Raw genomic sequence first — 10,454 nt, 5'->3', positions numbered from 1 at the left:
TTATTTTACTTTTTAAAAGCCTATTACAGCGCTTTTTTTAAAGAGCGTTGTAAAAGACCTCCTTATTTTACTTTTTAAAAGCCTATTACAGCGCTTTTTTTAAAAAGCGCTGTAAAATACCTTCTTATTTTATTTTTTAAAAGCCTATTACAACACTTTTTTTAAAGAGCGTTGTAAAAGACCTCCTTATTTTACTTTTAAAAGCCTATTACAGTGCTTTTTAAAGAGCGCGTAAAAGACCTCCTTATTTTATTTTTTGAAAGTCTATTACAGCGCTTTTTTACAGACTTTTTAAAGCGCTTGTCCAAAAGCGCTGTAAAAGACCTCCTTATTTTTTTTTTAAAAACCTTTTTACAGCGCTTTTCCAAAAGCGCTCTAATAGGTCCTTTAATTATGTGAAATCAAAGTCTTTTACAGCGTTTTTTTTACAGCGCTTGTCAAAAAAGCGCTGTTGTATCCTCCGTTATTTTTAAAATATCATACAACATCGCTTGTACTTAATAAGCGCAAGACGCGCTATAAAATATCATTTTTGGCGTAGTGATATATTACTCCAAAAATATTATATTCAACTTTTTGCATTTATGATTTGTCATAAAAAAATATATTTGTATTTATGATAGTAATAAATGTTTTAATATTAAATAATAATAATTTGGTTATTATGATAGTAATAAATGTTTTTATATAATTAATATTAAATTTAAGAACAAAATATTACTCATTCTGATAATATGAGAGAAATTTTGGAATTTTTTTGGTATGAATTATTTATTTTACTTTTTTATCCTCTATTTAATATCTAATAAATACTGGTGTATTCCACATAAATAGATTACGCATTTTGCAAGATAATTAATATAAGATTATATTTAAAATAAATTATAAATATATAACATTTAGTGAGTACATTGGTATTGATGGTTTTTATTTTTTCTTCTTATATATAGAAGGGAGTATTTATTAAGATGCTTGTAACATATTTCATTAAATGTTTTAAATAAGTTTTGTTTGACCAGAAATGTTTTTATTATTACTTTAAATATATTTATACAAAAACTACTCTAAATATAAAATATTAAGTAATTCTATATTTTAAAATATTAAAAAAAAATATTTTAAATTTTAACTATACATAATCATATATGGATGGTCAACTTAAATGACACGTGGTCACTTAAAAAATTCATACGATCATTTTCTTCTAATCTTAAGCATCTATATATAATTTCTTGGACATGCCCACACTTACAAAACCAAACATGAATTTCAGCTCTCCAATTATTTTCCTCTTCTTACATTTTCTTCTCCTTGTTTCTTTGGTATGTCCTGTTTATTCTTCAAAAATTAGTAGCTATCAATTGGTCAATCAAACTTTTCTACAAGAGCAAAAGTTTCACAAGTTGAAGAAGGCAATAGCAACCCGTCTTCAACAAATCAACAAGCCTGCTGTCAAGACGATTCAGGTATGTAAAAATTAATTATAATTTTTTTTTAAAATTGTGCATGGATGAAGAAATATATTGCGTTAATAAATTTTTTAAAGGTAATTTAAATTTTTAGATGTATATTATATTATTTTAATAACTATTTTTTGATGATTTTTTTGAATGAAATACTTTTATTTTTTACTAAATTTTTATTTTTAAGAAGTACTTGTCAAAGTTAAATTTTGAAAATTTTAAATAAGCCGAACACATACTCATACCCATCGTACAAACTCTTTTTCTTCTTTTTTAGCGGTAAAGATTTAAACGATATTATTTTTTTTCTAATCAAATAAAAGAAACGTGAAGCATTTGTGGTTGCATCCTTGTTGAGAATCCAATTCGACACAAGATGAAGAAACTTATGGTTTTTTATTTTTTTTTTTGTTCTTTTCGTGGTGTTCAAGAGCGTTTTAGTGTTGAAGAGCGTTTTAGAGCCTCTTAGATTAGCTTTTCAAAAACATTTGTTCTCATTTTATAAATTTAATAATTATAAAATTTTGTTTGGTTGACATCTTTCTAAAAATTGTATCATAAAACTGTTTTGAAATTTGTTCTTTTTATAATTGAAAAATGAAAATTACCAGAAGTGGTTCTGATTTTGAGTTTTCTACTAACAAAAGAAATATGTGATATCATGCGAGTGACAGGTCGTCAATATTTTATAGTGTTTTGTGTGTTGTTTAAATAAAAATATTTATTTTATTTATTCATAAAAAATATTTATTCAATATTTTTTATGTTTATTAAAATCAAACGGTCGTCTTGTGTTTTTTTTAATATTTATCAATGATAAATATTTGTCACTAATTTTATTATATATAAATAGTAAATATTTGTTTCATATTTTTTATATTTATCATTGATAATATATTTTTTTATTAAAAAAATATTTATCTCATATTTAACTTAACTTTGACAAAGTTATGTTGTGTATTTATTTTTTAATATTTATCAATTATTTTGAAAAATGAAAACTACTATATATATTGTTCTGATTTTCATTTTTCCATTTACGATCTCTTTTGAAAGAAAAAACAAGGAAAAATGACCAATTTTCCTTAATATTAATTTAATAAATAAATAAAAGAATTTTAAATTTTAATAAATAATAAATAAAGCAAACTGATTTGGTGGGTACTCGATGCTTGCACCAACACCTCCTCTCTTTACTTAAATCATATTACACATCATCATCTTTTATATATAATATTTTTAATAGAAATTGTTTTTTTTTTTTAATAATATTCAGCCATTGTGATATTTATTTAATTCATATATATTATTAAAAGTTTATATACTATCTCTCAATTACAATTGTTATATCATTAAAGATTTTTTATTTTAATTATAACCACCTCTAAAGTCATTCTCTCGAATAATTGTGATGTAATAATGGTGTAAAACTTTTTATATCGATAGGTCAATAATTAAACTCTTGTAATATTTTATTTTATTTTCTTAATTATTACTTTATTCATACATATAAATAGAAGTGTTTGTATTTAAATCAATCTAAAATAAAACTACATATTGATCTAAAAATTAAAAATTGAATAAAATCAAATATTATTAGATGTTATTTTGTGAAACCCGCACGGATTGAATCGAATTTTGAATTTTATTTTCAAAATCAAACTGAATTGAACCAAACCGCATACATAAATTTTAAAATTTATTTATTTTTTATTCGTACGATATATATTGCATTTATATATTATTTGTTGGTTTTAAAAAAAATAAATTATCAAACAATTTTTATTTTACTTTTATTCTAAAAAAACAGTTTTTTTAAGTTGATATACAAAATAATTTTTAAAAATTAAAAATCAAAACACAATCATTCAAACAATTTTTTTATCTTTTTAGAATTACGTGATTATAATAATTAATGAAAACAAAAAACCAGACTTAGTGCATTAGCGTGCGCATAGCCGACGCTAAATGGACGCTAAGTAGCGTCGGTGTCGGTGGCCGACGCTAAATATGACAGCTAAATGATGTTTTCTAATAGTGAAGGGGTATAGGGTTTGATAAGAGGAAGAGAAAGAAAAAAGAGAAAGTAATATTTTTTATTTATATTTTTTAATTAATGACTTTTTGATGTTTAATTTAAATTTTATAATTTTAAAATAGTGTTAATTGTTTTAAAATCAAGGTTGATTAAAATAAATAAATTGTCGCATGCCTTGTCAGAAAATTTAGTTAACAAATTTGAATGAGGAAATAAAAATGGAGAATCTAATATTATAAAGATGAAATTTAAATTTATTTTTTTATAGGATTAAAATTATATTATTGATTTTACCAAGACTAAAAGCACTATTAATAATCCTTCATATTTTTACACAAATATTTTTGAAACTCATAAAAATCATCCTCATATAAATCAGCATTTATTCTATCCAAACAAAAATATTAATTATAAATGACAGAAATTCAATCAAAACTTTTGAATTGTTTAGAACATTCAATTACTTTAGCAAACAATGTAAGTCTTAGAGCCTAACTTATATGTTTGTGTTTTGTGCTATTTTTTGCAGAGTCCTGATGGTGATATCATAGATTGTGTTATGTTTCACAATCAACCGGCTTTTGACAATCCCTTATTGAAAGAAGAATATAAACAAATGGTATTTCTTATTTTTTGTTAATTGAATCAAGAAAAATTCAAAACTATATTTTGAAGCTAATAAAGCTTTTATAATTCATATTTAGAATTTAAAATTTTTCACAAATATTTTTATATACAGGATATTCCAGAAATACCAAAAGGGCATTACCAAGATGATAATTTTAATCACAGTTCTCAATTATGGCGTTTATCAGGAGAATCATGTCCTGATGGAACCATTCCAATTAGAAGAACAAAAGAAGAAGATTTGTTAAGAGCTAGTTCTATTAGTGAATTTGGAAAAAAAACAAGTGATTTTGAAACCAACGACGAAAAATTTGAGGTAAGCAATTGCAAGAATAAGGAATAAACAAAGAATTTCACATAAACTTTTATTTTTGTTGTTTTTAATTGTAAATGTTAGCATATTACTTCTTATTGCTCCACATTACACAGTATGCAGTACAATATGTGAGTGCTGGTGAGTTCTTTGGAGCAACGGCTGCCATTAATCTGTGGGCTCCACGTCTGGAAACTAAAAATGAAGTAAGTGCCTCTAAAATTTGGGTCGCTGCTGGTGATGCTGGTCAAGAGAGCAACACCATTGAAGTTGGTTGGCAGGCATGTTATTCATTTTCTTTTGTACAATTTTTATTTATTTTTTAGTAAAAGACTTTTAAGATAATGAGAATTAATTCAATTCAACATTTTTATTGATGTCATAATTTTATCATTATTGAAGATATACAAAATTTACATTAATGTTAACCATAATCATTTTATATTAATAATGTATAAAATCAATTAATTTTTCAAAAACTTCTTAGATGAATTCAATTTGGTGTCAACCATCTCCCTCTCATTTTCATCAATGTACTTAATTTTGTATTTTAATTTTTAGCCTATCAAACTAAATCAAGTAATTTTCTTTTGCAGGTGGAGCCTTTACTCTACGGGGACAACCTCCCAAGATTATCTATGTATTGGACAGTAAGTAAATTAATTGAAGTAAATAAGGTAGAAAAGTAAACTCTTTTTAGTAAAAAAAAAATCTCAAATTAAGGTAACCGCATGTCACTATAAGTCAACGAACGACAATTGAATTATTTAGTTTTTTTTATGTAACATTTAATGCATGTTGTTGGACTCTTGATATTAAGAAAATAATAATATAGTAAATTTAATGGATTTATGTTTTAAATAAATTTTAAAAAATTAATTACTGTGAAAATTTAAAAAAAATTTTAAGTAGTACTTTTTACTTTACAATAATTGATATATTTGATTATTTCACATAAATTAAAAAAATATATATAAATGAAAGATATAGAGAAATGCTACTTTTATTAAATTAATTTTATTATTTTTATAAATTAATTTTATCATATATTGATAAATTTATTATTTCCACAAAATATACGATATTTTGAATTGAGAGTGAAGTATATATTATTAATTCGAGAGTATTATTAAAAAATAATATTAACATCATTTTAAAAAAAGAAAGTCTCAATTATTTTAAAAAAAAATTATTTTGCAAATAGACCGATGAATGTGGAACACTAGAAGTATTAAAATAAAATATTTATTTTAATAATTGCAGAATGATGGATATGGAAAGACTGGATGCTACAATTTATTATGTTCGGGCTTCGTTCAAACTAACAAAGATATTGTAATAGGAGGAGCAATTGGTCCAACTTCTACTTATAAAGGACCACAATTTGGCATTATTTTGAAGATTTGGAAGGTAATTATCTGCTCAGACTACCAAATTGACCTTAATTAAAAGATTATGGACAATTTGATAGATATATATTTTTCCATGTTTCTCTTTTTTTCTTTTTACTGCTTTTGTTTTTCAATAGTAATGTGTGAATAATCAATATTGCCTTCAAAAATTGTTGAGATGAGTCAATTTGGTTGATAACTTTTTTTTTTAAATTAATTAAAATTGTTTTTGAAATTGAAAATATTTCATTGACATTGATTATTTTAGTTTATAAGATTGTCTTTGAGTGACTAATATGATTGAGAACGGATAAATTTAAAAATAACTTAGATTAGTTTTTTTAACTCCAATAACCAAATTAACTAGTCTCTAGAAATTCGGAGAAAATACTAACCAAACCATAATAATTTATTTTGAAAAATAAAAATAAATGATAGATAAAAGGGGAGGGGAAACACTATATAGTGCACAATTTTCTTTATAGTATTTCAGATTTAGTGAATTTGATATAAATAGTTAATGAGTTTTAGAAGGAAATAAACCGATGAAATATTCAAGTTTGAAAATTTGTTGGAACAATCATTCACTCAACCAAACTTTAAATTATGATAGCTCATTTCCCATAGGTAAGACAAAACAAGTCTTAAGTAACTTGGGTGATGTTATTTGGCTAATTAACACAGTGTTAATTATAACCCCTTATAATTCACCTCTTTCGAGATTCTTTTTCTAATTTCATTTTTTCTTTACTTTATTTTTTTTAAAATTTAAGATGAAAAAATGGCATTCCAAATAAAATAGAAAAAAATTTAGACTAAAAAAAAACTTACAAAAATTTTATATTTGTTTCTCATCAATAAAATTGGTGGAGATTCAACTTACAGATCCAATGTTTTTTTTTTTTGTTCTTTTCTCTCTCACCACATCATTTATCATATTTTTTATTTATTATCTTTACATTTTATTGATCATCTCTTGTTATACATCATTTTTTTTCAATCATATATTTCTAACTACATTAATAAACACCGCTCTCATGTGCTTTTTTCTAGTAAATATATTCTAATCTTCACCTCTCACCTTCTTTTTTATCCCTTCATTTTTTATTTATTTAACAAACTCCTAATATTTTGCATATTTCACTCCCCACATTCACACCTTTATTTTCTTGTTTTTGATATCTTTGAGTAACTTTGTCACAACACAAAAAGTTTAATTGAAGGTTAACTTTGATTATTATTTTTGTAGGATCCAACAACTAGGAATTGGTGGCTTACTTATGATTATGGAACCCTTGTTGGGTATTGGCCATCCTCCTTGTTTACTCACTTATACTATCTTGCGGATGAAATTCAATTTGGAGGAATAATATCTAATAGAAGGTCAACAGGGTCTCACACTTCGACCAGAATGGGTAGTGGACATTTTCCTTATGAAGGTTTTGCAAAAGCTGCATTCTTTAGGGATATACAAGTTTTAGATTTAAATAACACCTTAGTTCCATTGTCTGATCCTAAGACCTTAATATCGTTCCCAAATTGTTATGATTTAGAAGCAGGTATGTATAAAGGCCGAAATAGCTTTTACTATGGTGGACCTGGCAAGAATTACAAATGTCTTTAATGAAACATATAATATTAAGTAGAGATTATAAAGGTATTATAAAGGTGAACATTAATTTGAAAATAAAAAGAAAAAATACCTTTTTGGCATTTTTTGGTTGGGGTCGCTTATTGATTTATTTATTTTTTTCCATGAAATGTTGGCTCATTAGTAAGAGTTTGACCATATAATATAATCTCAAATAAAAGTTGCATAATTTTGTTTTTCTAATCCTAATAATAATAATTATATAATAAATAAAGAGAGAAAATCAACATTTAAATTTGGAAACACTTAATAGAACACACATGTTAGTAGTTATGAACAAACATCCATATCAATTATACAAATCACCAATTCTAGCATCAATCACATATAATAAGTCTCTACGTGTGAAACTAAAACTTAGAAGAAGCTCTTACTTGACACCGCTTCTTTACTCGAACACTTTTAGATAATCCTAAATTTAATGGATTATCGACCAACAATTCCTAAATATGTGCATTCCTATTGACTTTTACTCACGTAAATTTCATTAAATTAAAATGAGATTCCAAACCCAAACAAAATTTTACCCATTTTAGCCACTGTTATAAAAATATCCCTTGTGTTTCCTATTTATTTCACTAACTTAATACATAACCTTGTATTAGATTAAATATTTGTGGTTCAAAACTTTTAAATGGAAAAGTAATATTCACTAAAATAAAGTCTCAAGATTCAACACTTTCTTTTTTATTAAATTTTGAAAACCAAATAAATACTATTTTTGATAAGTCAAAGTTTACCCAAAGAAGATTTTAAACCACTTTAAAATCAAAGTCATAGATTACAACTTTTCGAACAAAGTCTTAACTATTAAGTTAAAGACAACTTATAACAAGAAATTTTTAATTCAAAGATTTTGAACAACACTAACAAACAACAAATGATCCAAGAAGCCACACACTTTTATATATATATATATATCTTATAAAGCCACACACTTTAATTTGTTTCAAACTGACGTTTTTAAACAGCAAAAACTCAACGTTTCCAACATTTTCTTTTCAAATAAATGCTATTAATTAATAACTTAATTTTTTTGTAAAAATAACATTTTTCAAAAAATCCAATCCACTTCTTTCCGGCTAGAAAATAATTTATTTTTTCATAAACTTTCTTTTCAAACTCTTATTCTTGATTTCTCATGAGATCATATATCAGTACATAAATATTTTGGCAAGGTTTTAACACATTTCTTCTCAATTTAGAATATTCAAAAAAAAAAAAAAACTTTAAGATCAAAACTCTAAATTCTTTCACAAAATCAAAAAACACTTTTTAAAGTATTAGTTTTATCAACTAAACTCTTTTGAATTAAAAGAATTATTTCCATCAACTTCAACATTTTTAGATCATGTAAACACTACAAATATTCGTAAAAAACTTCATTTATTTTCTTACAACCTCTACTTCTTTGAAATGAACTCAAACTTGAAGCCACTTTAGATTTCACAAGTTGAAACCGTTTTTGAATGGAATTATTTTAATATCTCAACTCAAACTTTATTTAAAATCAAAGAGGACATTTATTTTTAAACATCTTAAAAATTCACACAAACACCAAATTCTAACTCGTTTGAGGAAAACCAAATCATAACAACCGTCGACAAACAAACGTACCCAGTTTAAAATTTTAATCAAATCCAATTTAATTTTCATCACCATAAAAATCAAAGAAGACTTTTTCAACTTCTAAAATAATGTAAGATTTCCTAGCACAAGTTAGTTTGGAATAATCCAATCAGAAATAAATCAAGTTTCAATATACACTACTTTGTTTGAAAACCTTTTTTTAAAATTTGCCTTCAACATTATGTTTCTATTCTGTTTTCTAAAATTTTCAATACTAAGATATAACTATTCAAAGTCCAAAATCAACTTTCAACTAGTATGGTATCAATAGTTTCGATTTTGTTTTTTTTAAAACTCAAAGACTTAATTACCTAAACATTAATTTTAACACTTGATCACAACGCATTAATAAATCAAATATCATTGAAGTCCAAAATATCACATACACATGATCTACAAATTTTTAGTACTTAGCTCTTTTCATAAATCTTCTAAATCAAACTCATTTATTTAAAAATAACTTATTACGTAACTTAAAAACATCAAAAATCATTTTTTACAATAACACACTTCTCTCCGTCTCTGTAAAAATATTTGAAGGTCTGATTAAATTTCTTGTTATTCAAACTACAAACCACCTTAATTAATTTCATTTTATATAAAACACTTGAGCAAAAATCCAAACTTCATTTTGCTCCTTAACCAAAGTTTTTCAATTCTAGTGGCGGTAAACAAACAAGATTGAAGCTTAAACATAGAAAATAATCACTCTTTTACTATACCCATCATGGCTGAGAAATAAGCAAGATTACCTAAAATTGTAATATTTTGCTCTTTAACTTCCTCTCCAGCAATGGAGCAAGCAAGTTTTTAGTTGAGAGTTTTGAGAATGGATGTCTGAAAGTAGCTCAAAGATGGAGATGAAGTTAAGGGTTTGAAGTTGGATTTGAGAGATGAAGAGAGTTTCAAAAAAGGTGTTTTGTGGTGGACAACGGGTCAGAATATAGAAACCCTTCTTCCACCCATTTTTTTGTTGTTGTAATTTGATCGATCTTCGGGTCAAACAGGTTGCAAGTTGCGGGTTCAAGGATGGTTTGAAACGAGTTAGATCTTAGAAAAGATCTAAAAGAAAACAAATTGCAGAAATAGAGATTCAAAATAAAAAATTTGGTATCATCTATCTTAGGTTAGATCTATTTCCACTTGTTTGGTTGTCTATTGGTTTTTAGCATTTTAAGTTGGAAAGAATAGAACAAGATAGAGAAGTGGAAGTCGCTTGCTTGGACATTACAGAGTTAGAGGAAGCAGACGAGAGAGACAAAGCACAACAACATAGGAGAGTAAAAGTTTCAAATAAAAGATATATAAACTTTCAAACATTTTTTTAAGGTAAAGGGTATCA

The 10,454-nt window shown here is 25.1% G+C and overlaps 1 protein-coding gene across 1 annotated transcript; it reads left to right on the top strand.

Annotated features, from left to right (window-relative positions):
• The first annotated feature begins 1,233 nt into the window (after positions 1-1,233).
• Positions 1,234-7,548, top strand: LOC101488295 (protein neprosin-like). Its single transcript, XM_004516082.4, has 7 exons — positions 1,234-1,466; positions 4,031-4,120; positions 4,241-4,444; positions 4,558-4,722; positions 5,038-5,091; positions 5,705-5,851; positions 7,082-7,548. Exons 1-7 carry the CDS (start codon positions 1,239-1,241, stop codon positions 7,454-7,456), a joined length of 1,263 nt encoding a protein of 420 aa, XP_004516139.3. The 5' UTR covers positions 1,234-1,238; the 3' UTR covers positions 7,457-7,548.
• Positions 7,549-10,454: the final 2,906 nt, after the last annotated feature.

Source organism: Cicer arietinum, chromosome 7 (assembly GCF_000331145.2).
Source record: "Cicer arietinum cultivar CDC Frontier isolate Library 1 chromosome 7, Cicar.CDCFrontier_v2.0, whole genome shotgun sequence".
Taxonomy (NCBI): Eukaryota; Viridiplantae; Streptophyta; class Magnoliopsida; order Fabales; family Fabaceae; genus Cicer; species Cicer arietinum.
This window is presented reverse-complemented; position numbering and strand designations above follow the sequence as displayed.